At 36.1% G+C, this 19841-nt stretch overlaps 2 protein-coding genes across 3 annotated transcripts in view; one reads left to right on the top strand and one right to left on the bottom strand.

Moving 5' to 3' along the window:
- Positions 1-19841, bottom strand: part of LOC112127465 (putative inorganic phosphate cotransporter) — a 60544-nt gene that overhangs the window by 8960 nt on the left and 31743 nt on the right. For both annotated transcript variants that reach the window (XM_024228521.1, XM_024228522.1), the window contains exon 2: positions 2693-2880. In XM_024228521.1, the coding sequence (XP_024084289.1) occupies positions 2693-2880 (188 nt within the window). The remainder of the gene's footprint in view (positions 1-2692; positions 2881-19841) is intronic.
- LOC106664115 (cilia- and flagella-associated protein 52) overlaps positions 16671-19841 on the top strand; it is a 56148-nt gene continuing 52977 nt past the window's right edge. Inside the window, exon 1 of the mRNA XM_024228519.1 lies at positions 16671-16972. The gene's annotated coding sequence lies outside the window, so the exon portion shown is untranslated. The remainder of the gene's footprint in view (positions 16973-19841) is intronic.

Genomic DNA, 19841 nt, shown 5'->3' with positions numbered 1-19841 from the left:
TCAGGGGGTTCTTGCCAATGTGCCTTTGGAGCTGAGAAACAAATTAATTAGTTTGAATAATTATTCAGAGATCGTGAGATGCGGTCTGGTGTGATGTAGGTTTCAGTAAAACATTTTCTTTATCGTGCCAACGTTTCGATCTTTATTGAGATCATCTTCAGGGCCTGGGATTTACAAACATTGTTTACATTTAACAAATACATTTTGGATGTAAAAAAGTGAATTTATACGATGCAAAATATATTTTTTATATATTTAATGAAAGTATTTACTCACTCAAAGTATTTGTCTTCTGTGTAATTGTGCCATTCTTGCGTTGAGAGTGCCAGTGAGATATTGACAGAAATATATTTTATGTTTATATACGTTGGACTTTGAAGGGGTGGGGAAGTAAGTCGGTATATAAAGACATTTTTATATAAGGGGTCGGCTTCTTTGAGGTGAAAGCTCTGAAGATGATCTCAATAAAGGTCGAAACTTGGCACGATAAAGAAAATGTTTTTCTGAAACCTACATCACACCAGACCGCATCTCACGATCTCTGAATAATCATCGATTAACGGTCACTAATCACCACACAGTTTGAATAATTTTGAAATTAGAGTTTATCTCTTTTCGATTAGTTAGTCGACCCTCTAAAGCCCTTAAATATGAATTTTCAGGGTATTTTATCCTCGGATGCCCTTAGTTCCACTTCTTTTCATTCCATTCTGAGCAACAAAAACAGAATATTTGTTCTTTAAGCGATTGCATGCCATATAACTGAAAAAAATAAACATGTAAAAATAAATAAAAATCTTTCAAAAGTTCTATTGGGTTGTAAAATAATTCCGTATTATTTTTTCAATAATTCCATTTTATCCCTTTTGTATTTTGAACCAATGTTTGTTTACTCATTATTTTTTGTACGCCCTCAAAAGGTTCTTTCTTTGTCTGTTTCGTTCAAAATCTCGCATTTTGACAAAGTATTTTGCTAATTTAAAATGAAGAAAAACGCATTTTCGTCATGTTTTGGTTTTCTTTAAGCCGTAGCTAGGACTGGAAAGAAAATTTGTAATGGACTCTGCGATGTCGCTTTAGGATAAAGAAGAAGTGGAAATTTTCATTTTGATTCCGGAAGATCGCGCTCTGGTCGTCTTACGACCGTTGATGACGACCAAAGTTTTCGTTGCAAATAACCCACACTTAACGACAAGTAATATCAAAGGGACACTTAATTTATCCGGTAAAAGTGTTCTACACATGAGAGAGCAGATTAATGTGTTTGTCGGTTTCCTCACAAGACTGAGAATAATTTATTGTATTGCACCTTTATCTGCGATTCCTTACTAAAATGCATTGGTAGGTCATTTTTAAAAAGATTAATAACTGGGATGAAAATTGGGTCCTTTACAATAAAGTTCAGAGAGAAAAATCCTGGGAAAAACGCAGCGACCAACCGTTAACTTCTCCAACAGCCGGATTTTATTCCAAGATAGTGAAATATATCTGGTTGGACTGGAAGAAGGTGCTTTATTAAGAGCTTCTTCTTCCCCGCCAGGGGTCATCACAAGCAAAAATAAAATTGACGAGAACAAAAACTCCCCGAGCGTTTTATTTTATATCCCCAGTTTTGATTTATTTACACAAGTCTGATAAAGTGACATTACATGTAGATTGTAGGGCTGAATCATGCTGAATTTCACGTCGGTCGGTACAGTAAATAAATTTTTCACAATTTTGGTGATTTTACAAAACACGGTTGACCTTGAGGCCTGAACAAAGTAAACTAGAATACAAATATTTAGTCATATTGGACAGATAACTGCAATAGTCCATTTTCCTCCTTACAGGCAGTAAATCATATTTAAAACGACTTTGTAAGTTAAAAAAAGAATTATATTATGCCATTTTCACATTAAAAAAAACACAACTAATCATAATTTTATCTTGAGATGTGTTTTATTTTATATTATTGGATTTATATTATTTTTCAGAAATCGTTAAATTCCAAATAATCTTAACTATCTTAATCTTAACATTAAGCAAGCAACCGTATGCCCTTTGTAATAAATTATTTTAAATTAGACAAATATAGTGGCACTTATCTCATTTATATTTTTTAACTGGAAAATCAAAATTTTAGTATCATAATTTTTGATAACGTTGGGTAACCATGAATCTATTTGCTACCACGTTGCCAGCTGTCTTTTTTATTGCGCGATCAGTAAACTGTGCATTTTACATATGTAAACAGACCTCTCGTCTATTCAAATTATATCTGTTCTGCTATAGGCAATGAAGATTTGACAAAACGTAATTACTAGTTGCTGTTAACTACAGCCGCGACCTTCGTCTCGTTAGACGTGCCAGTGGCCGTTTGCCGACAGTCTGTCTGAATTATTCTTCTTAACTATTACTTTTCCCTTGAGAAATAAGTGAAAACCTGTTTAAACTTTAAAATTAATAAGAAGGAATGATTAGAATAATTTTTGTAATTTGGTATTTTAAAACTCACGATTTCTAATGGTCTTGCTTTCGACTAGATTCTTCTTTGCGTATAGTTATTGAAACGGAACAGAAAGATCAGTTTACGTAAGGAATGTATAGCCTTCACTTTTGACTTATAACCAAGTTTTTTTTTTTTTGTATTTTGGACAAGTTTGCCAGACTGTTCATTGTACACCACCCTATAAACAACATAATCACTTACAGAGTTTGTGGTGTTTTTCGTTGGCAACTCTCCAGGACATGCGTTTGGATCTGAGTGGGCGTTGCTCGACGACGGAGGGTGGTAGACCATCACTGTGATGGCCAGGCTGAGGCAGCCTCTCATCGCATAAGCATTCGCCACTGCGAGAAATCCCATAAGGCCGAGGACGTACCGCTGCGCTATACATACTAAAAAAAAACAAAAAAAACATTACTTTTGTTCAAATATTATAATTATTATATTAAAATTATAGATTTTGTGATGGTATCCATCGTGATTTTTTGAACTCCGTAATAAGATAATGGGTGGTAAATAATTTGTCTTTTCCACAATAGGCATTTATTTGGTCCGGCGTTTCGGTCTAATATAGACCATCTTCAGAGATTTTTTTTATATAAAGCAGTTTGACGGTTTTTTACATTCTTATAAGTTCAGAAGTGAATGTTGGAGAGTAGTCTGTCAAGAATCATTCTTTTTCCCAGGACCCAATATACCAGATCCTTATCCTATGAGGGTATGGTATGGTATGGTATGGTGGAAGGGATGCCGGGAAGCAGGGCTTGTATTCCCCAGGCACTGCAGCCTTCTGGCTTATTGTACCTTCCCAGCTCCCTAGTTTAGTCAATAGACTCAATCCTTCTTCTCAGAAGTATCAGGTCATTGACTGTTATTGCTGCAATTTGGTTCCCTGAGTCTTTTTTGTACGTTAGGTTAAACCTCCATTCAGCTGTTGCTTCGCATTCGAAGATGAATGAGTGGCTGTTTCCTCCTCCTCATTACATAATCTGCAAATGGGGTCATCGCTGTATATACCCATGTTGTGTAGATGTTTTCTCAGATACCAGTGACCGGTTAGTAGTCCCACCACTACTCTGAGTTTTGCCCTCTCCAATTGCAGCAGTGTTTTTGCCAATTTTGGTGAGGGTTGTTTCAGCATAAGTTTACTATGTCTAGCACCGCTAGAGTTTATCCACTTCTCTCTTTGTTTTGTTTGGCTCCATTCTGCGATGGAGGAATCTATGTTTGTTTTTGTTATCCCAAGGATAGGTTCGGGGCCTATGTATGGTCTTGCAGATCCTCTTCTGGCCAGCTTGTCCGCCTCTTCGTTACCCAGAATTCCCCTGGGCCCTGGCACCCAAGATATCATCAGGTTGTTGTGTTTTCCCAGGTTTTGGAGATTTTGGATACATTCACTGACTACTTTTGATGTAATTCTTTTACATGCCAATGCTTTAATAGCTGCTTGGCTGTCTGTTCTTATGAGGATTTTTTTGTCAGTGTAACCTCTTTTAAGATTTTCCAGGACACAAGCGTTGATGGCATGTATTTCTGTATGTATATCACCACTTTAAAAATTGCAAAAAAAATTATTGCGTCATTTTCTAGTCAAATTACTTTTCTCTATTTCTTGCATCGCCTTGCTATCATTCCAAGACATTTGGACGGGAAAAAAATCGACACGACATTTATGTTCAAGTTTAGGGAGTTTACAACATTGATGAAATTTATGCCTCAATTCTTTTATAAATTTTATAAATTAACCAGCAGTTATACTATTAGAAGAATTATAATCTTGTCCGTACTAATATTAATTTTATAATATAATCCTTTGATAATCCGTGTAATCCTGTGATAGTACTAACAGGAATTACAATGTATACTGATTGTTTTATCCTGGGTTCAGGAATTCATAAAAATTAACAACCATTACATAGAATTACCACTAACAGTTTTTGGTTTGTTAATAAAACACAAAACATAATATAATTACAGTAAATCTTATGTAATCCCTTATATTTTGATAAATTAATTTAAAAAAATCTTTTCAATTTTTCATGTTTTATGTTTGAACAATAGTCAGTGTTTATACGTACGTGTGATTCATTGATAAAACATGATTTTTTTTTTATTTTGACAGGATTATTTAAATTGCCGTTAATCGATCAAGGCCGATTAGAAGTTCGGTTATCTTTCACCCTTGGGTCAGGGATGAGCTGTATCTCTCACGTCTGCAACTTCCCCGTTTAACACACAATTGCCAGTTATAACGGCATAACGTAACTGGTCGATTAAAAAGAATAAAACAAGATTATATTGATATACTGAAGATCTCGAGACTGGATTATCAATTCGAGAACTCTGAAGAGATAAAAGGAATCGAATTCCCTTGCTATTGACCGATCTACAAAAAGCCGTCAACATTTTCGCGTGAAAATAAATTTATCAGTAGATACAAAAAGAAAAAGTATGAACATTATAAACAAATATTAATAAAACGGTCGTAAAATCTAAATCAGTACCTTTCACAATATCCTTTTAGGAAGTAAAATTATCAAATTGGATGCTATTTTATTTATAATGCAATGAAAGATATCTATGAGTATTTAATCGAGTTTTTCTCAATAAAAACTGGTTTTTATTTATGCGATACGTTCTAACTTACAATAAACATTTTTTTTTTTAATATAAAAAGGAGGTAATTATTGATTACTTTCGAAATGGAAAGCTACTGTATTCACTTTTCAGAATTTATGGTAAACTACCATGCATTGCTTTTAACCTTCCCGCATAAAACGGTCAACTGAAGCTTCTGGCACCATCAAGTGGAAAAGGTTTTAGGAAGATTTACGGTGCCCCTCTAAATAAAAAAAGACCCAATTAATGCCGAATATCTGACATACAGATGGCTCCAATACTGGGTATAGGTCAGGTACCTAGGGAAAGAAGCCAGGAGGGATAGGGATATAAGAGGCGGCCACAAGACCTACTTAGATATACAATAGATCTATTGTGCTCCCCTGTTATTTATAACTCACTGGCCATCTTCGTTATTAATCGGCTTCCATAGCTTTTCCTGCGGCTCCTTAGTGTTGGATCTTGCTTATGGTTTTTCTTGTCCTAGTTGGAAGAACCTGCACCAACATAGACCTTCACAGAAACGTAGAATGTGTTCTGCGGTCTCCTCCTCTTCCTGGCGGTATCTGCACAGTGTTTCTTCTATCTGTACTCCTATCCGGTGCATGTGCTTTGTTAAGTGGCAGTGTCCCATGGTTAGGGATGGTTAGGGTGATGTATTTCGGCCCGTTAGCCCCTCGCGTGCGGCGTACGACCCGACGCACAATGCGGGCCCGACCACTCGGAATGGACAAGCGGAGAGCGTGGCTACTGACCCTTAGGGGCCGGGACACCACTACACCAATGCTGCGGCGGTAACACTTTTCCGTCGTATGCAGAGGTGCGTCAGCTCTCATCTTGAGAATCAAAACGTCCGATAAGGCCGAATAGGCTAGGTGCGGACGTTAAAGATCCTCTTGTCTTGTTGACGATGAGTAAATCGGGAACGTATGTCCCGTCAGGAGTGGGAGTCATGGCCCACTTTATGTGGAAACACGGCGACGATGGGTGGTTTAATGTGGTTGAGACTCGAGACCCCGAAACGGCTCACCTCGTGTTCTCATCCACGGCCCCTTTTCTCAATCCAAACTCCTTCATTATATCCTGTGACCCCTCGTAACCCTTGGTAACAAGGGGAGTATCCGAGCACAAGATAAAGGTGCAGCCCAGAGGGCGTGGCAACCTTTATAAAGCACAAGCTGTCTTGTGTCGGCCTGAGGGTCGGCAGGGGCGGCGGGTGCCTTAGCAGAGTCACACGAGGGCCAGTGCACTAGATCCTGTCTGCAAAGACGGGGGAGGATGTATGGCCATCTGTACCACGGGGTGACAGAATGTTTCCAAAAACCAGCCCTTGTCACATTGGGAACGGTTTCGTGGTGGTACGTGGTGACGCCCCTGGCGGGAACTTAGACAGAGGCTGTCTTCTATTTGTGACCTTTCGTGAAGCTTGCGATAGTAGTACCCCCTGTTCCTCGCGGGAGACTTTGCGACCGGACGACAGCATGTAAGCGTTGAGGACGTGATGATCATGCTACAGTCCCTCGAATGGGTAAGTAAGCGGTTGGAAGAGTGTAGTGAGTCGGCGTCTTTGACTCGAGTATGCTTTGCATTGTTGTGCGTATGACCGGCGTAGTACCCTTGGGGAAGCGAAGGATCGGACCACCTAGGCTAGACCTATGGCGTCCCTCGAATGCGTGCAGCAGGTGTAGGCTGAGCTCGATAAGAGACTTTTACCGTAGACAGTGCTCATCTAGGGGGAGGGTAGCAATTCCACTTTAAACTAAAACCGCTGCCGGGGCGTTCTCGAAAGTTTCGGTTGCGGTTGCCTTCCAGTAATTTTTTTGTAAGTTTTGCGGATGGTCCTTCTATGAATCTCTTTGTGTGTCTCATACCTGTGCTATTGTTCCACCGGGTTTTGGACTCATTAAGGATCCATTTTAAGATGTATCCTCTTTTGTGGCAGGATGCTAAGCCACAGTAGGGTTCAGGACTTAGAGAGACCATGTTGGCCAACATGTCAACCTGGGGACCTTTTAGGGATCCTTTAAGTACTAAAGGCCATAACTTCATCAGGAGTAAAAGCTTTTCGGAACGACAATGTGCACCTTTTGTTCCTCAGTTTCATCAGACAATGGATTTAGTATTCGAATCAGTGGGAATTTATCCCAAGAATATGACCTGCAATTTCATAAAAGGGCCATCGCAGAAACTAATGCAGAGACAGGTTCCAATACCATACTCGCATAAAAGGAGCAATTATAGCTTCAGGATAAGTTCAAGCGGATAAGGTCAAAAAAGGGAAAAAGGAACCCATTTAATGCTGACTATGGCATGCAGTTTGCTCCAAGTCCAACTCGATCCAATTCGTATAACCTTTGAGCAATATGTCATTGTCTTTCAGCCTAGGAATTTCACCGTTAAACAATGGGCCAAACAGATCAATAGGCTAGGTATTACCAAAAAAAGAAAAGCCATCTACTCAGAGAGCCAGGAACTAAAGGTAACAACTTCATCATCATTAGTAAAGACCCCGAAGCGTTTAGGATTGAATTAAGTCCTTGTTAGACATGGTGTACCAGGGCATACTGAGCAAAGAGGCAAGGAATGAAGGAAGGAAGAGAAGGTCGACAAACTGACCAAGGAATGTTCGACGACACTTGCTGTCCCTGAACCCTTGTGCGAATTAGGCTGAATAACCAGGCGGCACTAAACACAACTACCTCACTGGTAAGTAAAGCCCAGAGTTTGAAATTGCATGAAGGACCTGTCTGACATTGTGAAAACAAAACCAGAACGTACAGGACAGAAGGGGAAAGAGAAAGTGGATAAATTGGTCAAGGAAAGTTCGATAAAGACACCTATTGATTCGGAAACATTTGCGACATACCAAAGCCGTACATCCATCAAACAATGGGTTAAAAATATGTCCTCTGTTCAATGGGAATGTTCAAAGACGAATTAGGGCTAGAAGAATGATAGTGAAACTGCTGCAAACTCCAGAGAATGGAGACTTGTTGGACTTGTTGCTGCGGAAATAAGGCAGTGCAGTACAAAGGACTATGCAGGCTGAAATTTGAAAAGCCAAGGCCTGAGGGAGAAAATATGATATAAAAAGTAAGTAGACTTGGAAGAACCATCTAATATAATTATTAAAAGAAGAGCAAAATCGGCATATAAGTATCAAATTCGACAATTTCTTGCCTCGCTCTGTTTATAACCCTGACCCCTCTCCGAGCTATCTAATCAGTGCCTCTTGCTGGTAATCAAAGAGGTGATGGAACTGCCACGATTGCCTATTTAAACCAAAAGGATGGCAAAGACATAAGGACGGATCATCGGTCGGTAGAATGAAAACATACAGCTCATGAAGGACATAACAAAATTTTCGACCATTAAAATAATAGACATGGCTAAAACCGCCACTGACGTATTACAGAAAATGTTAGACTTGGCAAAAAAAATTCGACTTAAAACTTGAAAACAGCACTGGAAAAAAGGAAAAACTTTGTCTTCAATCAAGTTTGACAGTTTCTTGCCTCTCCCTGTTTATAACCCTGTTCCCACAGCAATTAACCATCACCATGATGCTGGTCATGAGTCAAAAGAAGACAAATGCGGTATGGAAATATTGAAAAGTAAAAGAAGGTATATTCTGTACTAATTGGTAAATAATCTTTCATATCTAACATAAAAAATCATTCTGTGAATCACAGTTTTCTGATACTGTGCATTCTCTGTTTTATTTTTCTGACTAGTGAATACTCAGAAACTAAAATCATCTATAATCTGATCGGTATTTTATCTTTTTTACTACTTGTAATCTGGGTTGTAATTTTTAACGAGGCGAAATACCTCAGATTATGAAGTGAAAACCGACAGAAATGTACGATTTAATGCACTCTTTCATTTTAAGAATTTAAATCTATAACTTTACAAAAGTTCAACAATAACGACAAATCTTGCCAATTTTAAACGTTTTCCCTCACAATTTATTATTTATTTGTCATGAGTAAGTAATTTTTTGTTGAATGGAATATGTAAATTTCTTTTCTCGACGATAACACATGCATTGTAGTTAAAATTGAATATGTATTTCTGACCTTGTCTCTTTTAGATAAAACAAAAAACATGACTTAAAGACTAAATTCACTGAAATTTTTACCTTGATCGTGAAATTTTTCATCGACATGTTTTTCCATTTTCTCATCTAACCCCCCCCCCCGCCAAATGACTTCTGTTCGGTTGAACGATCTCGATAAAGAGCGGTCAACACCAGTCGAAAGCCAAGTGGAATATTACAAAAGGTTATCATCTGTCCCTCGCGACAATGGTAAAACGGCTCGATATCAATACCGTTATCTCTGACCTGATGAAATCAACCGCGGGCGTTTGCAACGAGATAGCTCCTGGATCATGGCTCGCAATTTGGACCTTGTACTAATGAGCTTTTTAAAATTATACTTAAATAAATTTGACGGTAAACAAATTACAAACTGAAATGGTATAACATGAAATTCACCGAAACTAACAACAAAAAAGCGTACAAGTATGATGAAATATGATGTAGCAGTTGAATGTCTTATTTAATTTGTGATATTTATCGAGACTGACAGTGATTGACCATTAAAATGGCTCGCAGTTTAGACCTTGTACTAATGAGCTTTATAAAATTATACTTAAATAAATTTGACGGTAAACAAATTAAAACTGAAATGATATCACATGAAATTCACCGAAACTAACAAAAAAAAAGAGTACAAGTATGATGAAATATGATGTAGCAGTTGAATGTCTTATTTTAACTTGTGCTATTTATCGTGACTGACCGGTTTTTTCAAATTAATTATTCATACATCTAAAACGCTCTAATTTAGATTACAAATGAGCTATACATTTTAATGAACTTTTTTTTGTCTAACATAAAATATAACTTTAATAAATTACATGGTATGAGACTGACATAACCCTCAGCTTTTTAACAAATAACCAACGATAAAGTGTAATTATGCCTGTATCGTTCGTGTCTGAGAAAAATCTATAAAGAATTACATTATATATTATATTTTAAATGGTCCTAGTACTACTATTTACTGAAATATTTGATTAACTCCATCCCTACCCAACTTAAAAGGCTAATTTAAGAGAACTAACTTTCCATCTCTCGAAATTTGCAAAATGGCAAAAAGGAGGGAAAATTCAAAAGGTGAGGTTGAGATGGGAATTTGGTGTCCTGCAATTGGAAGTCACAATAGCTCAAGTGGTAGAGCAGCGGTGTATCTAGTCGAAAGTCGTGGGTTCGAATCACGCTTGTGACACTGGTTTTTTATCTCAACCAATACCTTAAATTCAGATTAATTAATTGAAAGATATTATTTGGTCAAGCCTACCACGAAACCTAATAAACGTAATAAGCAAAAATGAATTATACTTCACTAAAGCTCTCTGTGGCGATTTCATTTGTCGCCGAGAATCAAATAAATTACACGACACTTGAAAAATGGCAAAAATAAGGGAAAATTCAAAAGGTGGGGTTGAGATGGGAAGTTAGTGTCCGAGTGGATCGAAGTCACGATAGCTCAAGTGACGTATTTAGTCGAAGGTCGTGGGTTCGAATCCCGCTCGTGACACTGACTTTTTTTATCTCAACCAATACCTTTCATGAATATTAATTAATTGAAAAATGTTAATTGGTCAATCGGACCACGAACTGTAATGGATTTAATTTAGCTTCGAGGAGTAGGTAATCTGGAGTAGTATTGATGAATTGTCTGTGGTATGTTCATTTATTGCCTTGAATGAAGGAGCTTATCCCCGATTACCTCGAGGACTATCGAGTACTCTGGGGTAGTGTGAATGAAACTGCGAATGTAATTTATTAGCGCGAATAAAGGCTTTATCCCCAATTTCCCAAGGAATATGGAGTAATCTGTGGTAGTGTGAATGCTAATCTATCATACTTTATCTTCTTTGTGTTTTATATGTATTAGTATTATTTTATCCAAAAATTGTCGAGGTCTCTTATCTTATTTTCCTTTGTTTACATATTTTGAATCAGGCCTTTAAGTGAGCCAACACCTCTCCTTTGTTTTTCCATGTTTCTCTTTTTTATGCTAGATATGACGTCTCATTTTTTCCTCATCCCATCTCGTTAATTGTTGGCCATCATGTCCCTTCATTCTTGCCGTGTCTTCAGCACATTCCATCTTTCTTGCCACTCGGTGACATCCACTTCTTTCTCTCTGAAGGTTGCATTTTTTTATTTTATCTTTTCTCGTGATACCTAACAGATTTCGTAAAACCACCTAGTCTCCTTTGTGCTGAGCTTGTTTTCACACATCTTTGCAGTACTTTTTGTTTAGTTTTTGGGCTATTATTTTGTACTTCTTTACTTTTAGCTTCTAGAATTTGCTCCATGATTGGCATAAGTTCCTTTGTATCTCTTTATTTGTTCTATTTCCAAGCTGACCCAAATATATTAATCCCATTTTCGGTTCTAATTATTTTTATCTACTTTTATCATAGTATTTTTGTGTGCTGTTAATTAAATGTTATTTCATTTATCTGTAACCGTGCTGTTTTTTCCACTATTTAATTCGGTTATCTAAGTTTAGGCATAAATAACTAAGCCACTGGTTATTTAAGCTCTTTAATCAATCTTCATTCCAGTTTCTTTCCATTCCAATTTTTCAAATATTTTTTGAAAAACGCTGTTCAGTATAAAGGGTGATAAAAGTTATTACTATGTTTCAATTAATTAAGGTTTTTAGTTGAGATAAAAAATTCAGTGTCACGAACGGGATTCGAACACACGATCTTCGGCTAGATACGCCGCTGCTCTACCACTTGAGCTATCGTGACCTCGATCCACTCGGGCACTAACTTCCCGTCTCAACCCCACCTTTTGAATTTTCCCTCTTTTTTGCCATTTTTCAAATTAATTGAAAGATATTAATTGGTCAAGCGGACCACGAAAACTAGTGAAGGTAATACTGTGTTTACGTTAAAATATTCCACTTTCACTCTTGACAAATTTTAGAAGTACATACTGTCATTATGACATTTAAATATTTTTTGTCAACGTCTTTTTTTTTTAACCTTGTGTACAAAAATGTACAAATGTTCCCTAATGATCGATAAATGCGATGGATAGCAATCTATCTGATATCCATTTCCTTCGCAATAATTTGATTTAATACAAAGATGCTGTGTACAGTTGAAAACCCAGCTTTGAACCTCGTCTGGTCCACCGGTTGATGTTTTTCTAGTTGTTTTTGTTTTTGTTAAATATCAATTTGCTTATGATTTTACTTGCATCTCACACCGCACATTCACGCTAATAAATACATTCAATCTTAGTGTACACGAAAGATAACACAGAACGAGATGTATCAGTGTGATATGCAATAAAACAGCCCTGTTTCCTCCAAAAATCGGAATAAAGTACTTAAAGGCGCTTTCTAAATCAAGCTAAGTTTAACGTCTTTCAATTAAGTGGGACACATCAGCCAACCTTTTTCTACATGCCAATAATTCATACATTTAAAATATATTGGTATGACATAAATTGACATAAAAACCATCACGGGTAGTTCGACCGATTTATATTCGGTTTATAAAAAACGTAACCTTGGCAAAAACCACTTACACAATAATATGAGCTAAAAATTATATTTACTATTTACTCACTTTGAAAATCGTAAGTGGTTATCGTTGCATTTTTGAAACTTACACGAAAACACTCGATTAGACGAATTAAAATATTAAATCTTTTTTCCTTGTTGAGCAGTTTTTGTTTTTAAATATTTCTGGAAGTTACACGTTTGACAATTACTCCGGGTAATCTTTCGGTAATAAATTTTGATTGTCTTCGAACATAAGTCACATTAAATAAGATACAATTTTCGCCTGTTAAATTACACATAAGTTCACTAGTTTTCGTGGTCCGCTTGACCGATCAATATCTTTCAATTAATTAAGGTTTTTAGTTGAGATAAAAAAGTCAGTGTCGCGAGAGGGATTCGAACCCACGATCTTCGGCTTTTTATCTCAACTAAAACCCTTAACTAATTGAAAGATATTAATTGGTCAAGCGGACCACGAAAACTAGTGAATTTAATAAGTAAAAATGATGTGTACCTTCACCAAAGCTCTCCGTGGCCATTTCATTTGTCGTCGAGAATCAAATAAATTACACGACAGTTGAAAAATGGCAAAAATGAGGGAAAATTCAAAAGGTGGGGTTGAGACGGGAAGTTAGTGTCCGAGTGGATCGAGGTCACGATAGCTCAAGTGGTAGAGCAGCGGCGTATCTAGCCGAAGATCGTGGGTTCGAATCCCCCTCGTGACACTGACTTTTTTATCTCAACTAAAAACCTTAATTAATTGAATCACACAAAAGATTAGGCAGATTTCAATTAATTAATTTAACGCTTAATCGTTAAAACGTAAGATTCAAGATTTGCCAAAAAAGGAAAAGTTTAAAAAACTATTAATGACTTAATTTATCTTAATTACAATTTTCCAAACAGGCCTTCATGCACTTACATAAAATACGCGTTTAAAATATTACACATTTTCTGAATAATTTGATATGTAACTTTCTATTGGCACCCCTAGTTTTCTCAAAATCTTCTCAAACAGGTTTTTCTTTAGCATAAGCTCTAATTTCAAACCTTGTTTTCCTTAAGCATTCTTCCATTTTGTTCGATCTCTTTGATATTTTTCCTGAAAGATTTTTTTATTGTTTAGTAAAGAACAGAATTCTTCTTAAAGGTGTGGTATCCTAGGTACTTGCCAAAAAAATGGCTTTTAGTCTGTTAATAGTCCCAGTTTTTTTATAAAATGCTATTTTCCTCGATCATGTCTTGTAAAAAGTATTACATGATCGGGTTTTTAATTCATTTCAGTTGAGAAGAATATTTGCATGCCTCGGGACTAGCATAGGTGCCCAGTTTTGTTTCTGTAGAATTCGCATCTTTACTAATGTGGCTAATGGAGCTAAAAAAGAAATTTGGGCCTATGAGTTTTTCCGTGGCTTCCTTTTTGACTTGGATGTCTGGCTTGAAACTTGAAATTTCCTCATTTCCCCACTCTAGCTTTAAACTGCTTCTAATCCCAGGTTTTTCTAGTATTCAGGCAGTTTCAGACTAGTTTTGAGTTAATCTCATGGGCTTGGAGATTTTAAGTAGCTGTCTGTCTATAAACAGAGCTGTATGATTAAGTTTCTTATTCCTTTGAATAGCACTAATGCTGCTTTGGAGGAATATTTGAATGCTTCAATAGTTCTACCTCCTAATTCATCTTTTTAAGTGATATTTTACTGGAGCATGTATACATATACCGAAATGTGTAAATATGTTAGAAGGTTTAATGTTGAGTGAGTTTTTTTTTCTTCCATTAAGTTGTCATTGCGATTAATATTTTTATTGACTCATGTCGAGTACGTGCCCAGTATTTGTTGTATTTTCTATTGTAGTACCCAAAAATTACATTTCTTTTTTAATGGACCTCTTGTTTATGGCACAAAATGCTTTTAGGCCTTCGTACTGTTCAGAGGCTCTCTTTTTAGCTAGAGTATCTCCTGTCACCATGCCTAAAATTCCATCATGACCCACTTAAGCGAAATGATTTATGGATCAAAACTTTAGAGTATTCGAGCGGTTCCAGACTTGAGTTGATGGTGCAGGCTTAGAATGGCTTTAACGGCAGGCTGGCTGAGAGCTGTAAAATTTATCTTCTTTTTCCAGGTGAAAAGCATTACTGTTGTTTTGGAGGAATATTTCGACTCATTTCCCGGCACTATTTCATACTTACGCAGTACGTACGTCAAAGCACGTTGTACGCTTTCATCTCAAAATGTGTCCAATGTTTAAATTACTTAACGGCTCTAGGAAAACACATGTTTACTTTAATTGATTTCGGGGACTTGGAGATATGGAAGAAAAGAACAGGCTGAACAACTGGCAAAAAGAGTGGCAGCCATATCACCCATGGACCAGAACCACAAATAGGTGCACCGGAGAGTCTAAGTTGGAACTAGCAAAATGGCTTGAAAAAGAAAAACTCAAGCACTAGACAAAAGCTCCAGTTATGAGGTTGAGAGATTAACAAATTTTTCAAAAAGGAAGGTGAAGGACTTTCCCTCTCTCACAGCAGGCAGGAAATATGAGGAAAATTACAGGCCACTATACCGGCTACTGCCCTCTTAACTATTACCTAAAGAGGAGAGGCGAAGCAGAGACAGAAAAATGCCGGTAAATATTCTTTCTGAATATGAATCATTAGCTCGATTCACAGCCACCTCAGTGAGACAATTGTCGCAGCAAAGGAGGTGAGCTTTGCTTGAGGACAATGCTTAGTCTTTGAGAAAAAAAGTGAGTTTCCACAATAGATTATTATTATTAGATCTATATAGATCGCAGTGGATTTTTAAGATCTTATTCAACCCATCCAAAGATTAAAAAATCCCGGTCCCTACTATCCGCCATAGGCTCAGTGGTTTTTTAGAAAATCAAGTTTTTTTTAGAAAATAACTACTTAACTGCCAAAACTTTTTTTCTGTATTTGGTGGCAATTATACAATTATTTTCTTACTATTCGTTCGAAAGTTACATTTTTTCACCAAAGAATCAAATTAAATCAAATTTTATTGGTGGCAAGCAATGATCAGCAAATTTCTAGCAATGGCCAGCTTACTTATTTCACTTTTTAGAAATAAATCAAGTTTTGAAAGAATCAGACTGTTTGTAATGTTATGAGAGAGAAACACTGATTAATTTAAATTACAACTCGAAATGAGATTAACAAGGATTACACTGAATTGCATGTCCCTCTCGCAAAAACAGCGAGAAAAAGCGGCCCAGGGTTTTGAATAAACCGTTATTAAATGAATGATTAGGTTACGGATCTTTACTACACACATTTTCTCATAAAGTGACATTGAAGGAACGGTGATTATTCGATATCGTAACTCTACCGGAACGCAATTAATGAGGAATTTTCCACCGTGAATAACCGCCTTTTGGTTTACTTATATAACGTCAAATTACGATTATAAAATTTTCCCCTTTAACCAAACAAATCTGTCATTTAATAAGCCAACCGGCTGCCAAGTTAGGAATTCTCTCTTCCAATACCTTTAATGGCGTGGAAAGTTTTATGCCATGGCCGATTGCGAATATAAAGCAAGTAACCGCTTCAAAATACCCCGTTACGACAAAATACGTGTTGATGTCCACTCGAAAACTTTTAAAAAGTACAACGAAAAAGTCTAACACCGGAAAAAGGGAAATCTATCGGCTGCGATACGGCGTTTCAAAAATATCTGAATGAGCTGTCAGAAGAAATCATTACGCCATTAATATTTCTCAAATAATTTCAACCATGACTCAAACTTATCAAAGGCTGTGATGTTTCATGAGTTTTTCCTTCTAAAAGCGTGTAATTTATCAGTTTATTAAAAGAGTCGAAATACCTTAGATACTGGGAATCCAAATAAATCATCAACAGTTCACTATTTCTTGATAAATTCTGCCTTTTATTGACAAGGCATAAAGCAAAATAAATAATACTTACATTTTTGATAAAAGTTTCATGCACAGGGGGAAAAATTGTTAAATATGAACTATGGGCTGTAGTTTCATGTGTTATCGCCAACCAGCACTACCGTTATAATTGAACAAAAAGTAAATTTATCTGTTTCTTATCTGAAATCAAATAATTAAGGAGTCATGTAATACTGCCGGCCGAAGTATGTACGATGTGGAATAATAAATAATTAGTCACCTTTGTGCATTCCTACGTGACCGCGTTTGGTATCAAATGCAAAAAGGCTTCGAGGACGTTTTGGCGACATTGACCGTAAAAATCGACCTACCGACAAGGAGAGTAAGTAGTTCAATGTCGCCCCTCTGATTTAATTTAATTTATTTTATTTTTTAAACAAAAAAATATTCGATCTTAACTGTAAAAAGTTCGTTAAGTAATGAACAATGGTAATAAGCTTTCACACTCGACGAGAATTAGCCTTATTATTTACTTTTCGATTAATTAAGGTTTTGGTTGAGATAAAAAATTCAATGTCACACGCGGGATTCGAACCCGCGACCTTCGGGCTAAATACGCCGATGCTCTACCACTTGAACTATCGTGACTTCGATCCTCTCGGACACTAACTTCCCATCTCAGCCCCACCTTTTGAATTTTCCCTCATTTTTGCTATTTCTCAACTGTCGTGTAATTTATTTGATTCTCGGCGACAAATGAAATGGCCACAGAGAGTTTAGTGAAGTATAATTCATTTTTGCTTATTACATTTATTAGGTTTCGTGGTCCGCTTGACCAAATAATATCTTTCAATTAATTAATCTGAATTTAAGGTATTGGTTGAGATAAAAAAGCAAGTGTCACAAGTGTGATTCTAACCCACGACTTTCGACTAGATACACCGCTGCTTTACCACTTGAGCTATTGTGACTTCCAATTGCAGGACACCAAATTCCCATCTCAACCCTACCTTTTGAATTTTCCCTCCTTTTTGCCATTTTCAAATTTTTTAAATCTTTTTTTTACCAATTGGGAAGTTACCACAAGTGGTAGATCAGCGGCGTATTGAACCGAAGGTCATGGGTTCGAATCCCGCTTGTGACACAGACTTTTTTATCTCAACCAACACCTTAAATACAGATTAATAATTAATAACGATTAATAAAGAGAAGAATTGCACTTTTTATTTCATTCTTTAATTTTCTTAGTTACCACTATGGAGTTTCAGTCGACAGCTGAAACTGAGTTTATGGACAAAGGCATTGGGATGTACGGATATGGATTGACTTTTGCTTCTTCTGCAACAAATGGAAAAGATCTAGGTGTAGGGTGAGGTTTGATTCATAAAATCCATGGTTAACCTGTTTTCTTATGACTTTTGATAAAAACCTATGGATGATTTTGGAAATGGATAACTCTCAAAGTTTGTTATCAGAAGTCCACAAAGGTTTGAATTATTCTTATTTGCAATAGACCGGCCTCAAGTCGCCCGGACGATCTTTAGACCAATCAACTTCAACACCTCGTTTCAGATGGCTATTAAATATCAGGGAATTGGCGGTCAAAGTTTTATAAATGCTTATTAATTAATGGGATTAATGGGAAAAACTCGCATATGGGGACAGGAAAATTTCTTCTAGACAAAGTTTTCCACGATTCGATTTTCTTTGTATACATTTAAGAAACTCCTTTAAAAAATGAAGTGAAAGTAGTGACCGTTTGCCCTTATTTATGTTTTTAAATCCACTTCTACCGGATAAAATTTAGTTTGGATACTCGTTACTTTCAGTTTCAGCATCGAACTTGTCGAACCTTAAAATTTATCCTGTTTCATAATTTTTCTAGGTTTTTTTTTGTTCAAAGAGAGGGCAAATGTTACCACATTTCGGTACCATTTTTTTTTTTCAAAATAATATATCNAAAAAGTCCAGAGGCGACGGTGGGGATCGAACCCACGACCGCGGGATCTAATAACCGAGAGTCTGACGCCTTAACCACTCGGCTACCGCGGCCCCTCAGGTCTCTCTTTTATAACCAATATTTTTTTAATTATTTATTTTTCTAGGAATACTATAATTTGTAGCGATAGTTTAAAAAAAAATAGCGGTGTTTTAATTTTTGGCAGCAACCTAAAATTGTGACGATTAACACATTATTTTTTATAGTAAATTTTTTTCGCTATCATAGCTCGCCTATTACAGTTCAGCATAATGAAAAAAAGAAACGTTTCAATATGAAAAATAATTTTATAATATGCATAAATTTGCCAAAAACACAACCTTTCTGCAGAAACGGTTTGCAGATCTAGCTGGAATTTTGCCCATAAAAGCCAAACTTACGCTAAAAATTCGTTACGGATTGATTCCTCATGCATAGGAATAGAAACATAATAAGAATATAAATAAAAGACATTATTTTTTCAAAAACGTAAGTTCCTCAAGTTAAATCACACAAAACCACTTGATTCGAACCTTTCAAAAAATTATTTAAACCAGTTTTCAAGCTCATAATTCTAATTTTTATTCTGTGCAAAAAAGGTGTTAGTTGAAGTAAAAACCGTCATTTTGTGTTGAAATATAAAAATTAATACATTTGGGAGTCTTGGATGTAAAGTTATTTGTACCCGCTAGGGAAAAAATATCTTTGTATATAAAAATACCTATATATAAAAATATCTACAAGAAAAAAATCTTTCTGTAAAAAAATCTCAATTTCAACACTTAACTGAGACATTTTAAGCTCTTAGTCGATGAAAAATTAGTTTTATTACCTCATCTTTTTAGTTCCAAAGTCATTTAGAGTCCTCAGAAACAATATTGTTTTAAAAGTCCAGAGAAATCCCCTTGTCTGTTTAATATTATGTTTCTTTTCTATAAGGAAAAGCATGAAATGATGTTTGATCATTATTTTTAGGATTTTGGGCAGTTTTCTGCAACCTGATTTTTGTTCGTACGAGTACTAGACCATTTGCAAGGTTGATCTCAAACGTTTCGAATTATTAATTGTTTTTATATGTAAGTAATTGTTTTAAAATAAAAAGGATTTTGTTCAAAAATGTTCTTTCAGAACTAAAGCTTGTCTCGTTCGAGGCCAGTTTTGAAATTAACTTAATTGCCCCTTTTGTACATTTCATGGGGATGTTTTTATAGCTACTTAATGAACCGCAGGAAAAGTTATTAGATTAAATAAAACTGTAATGTATAAATACAGC

Source organism: Cimex lectularius, unplaced genomic scaffold (genome assembly GCF_000648675.2).
Source record: "Cimex lectularius strain Harlan isolate CLEC.00 unplaced genomic scaffold, Clec_2.1 scaffold220, whole genome shotgun sequence".
Classification (NCBI taxonomy): domain Eukaryota; kingdom Metazoa; phylum Arthropoda; class Insecta; order Hemiptera; family Cimicidae; genus Cimex; species Cimex lectularius.
The sequence above is the reverse complement of the archived record's forward strand: the minus strand, read 5'-3'. Positions and strand labels throughout refer to the sequence as shown.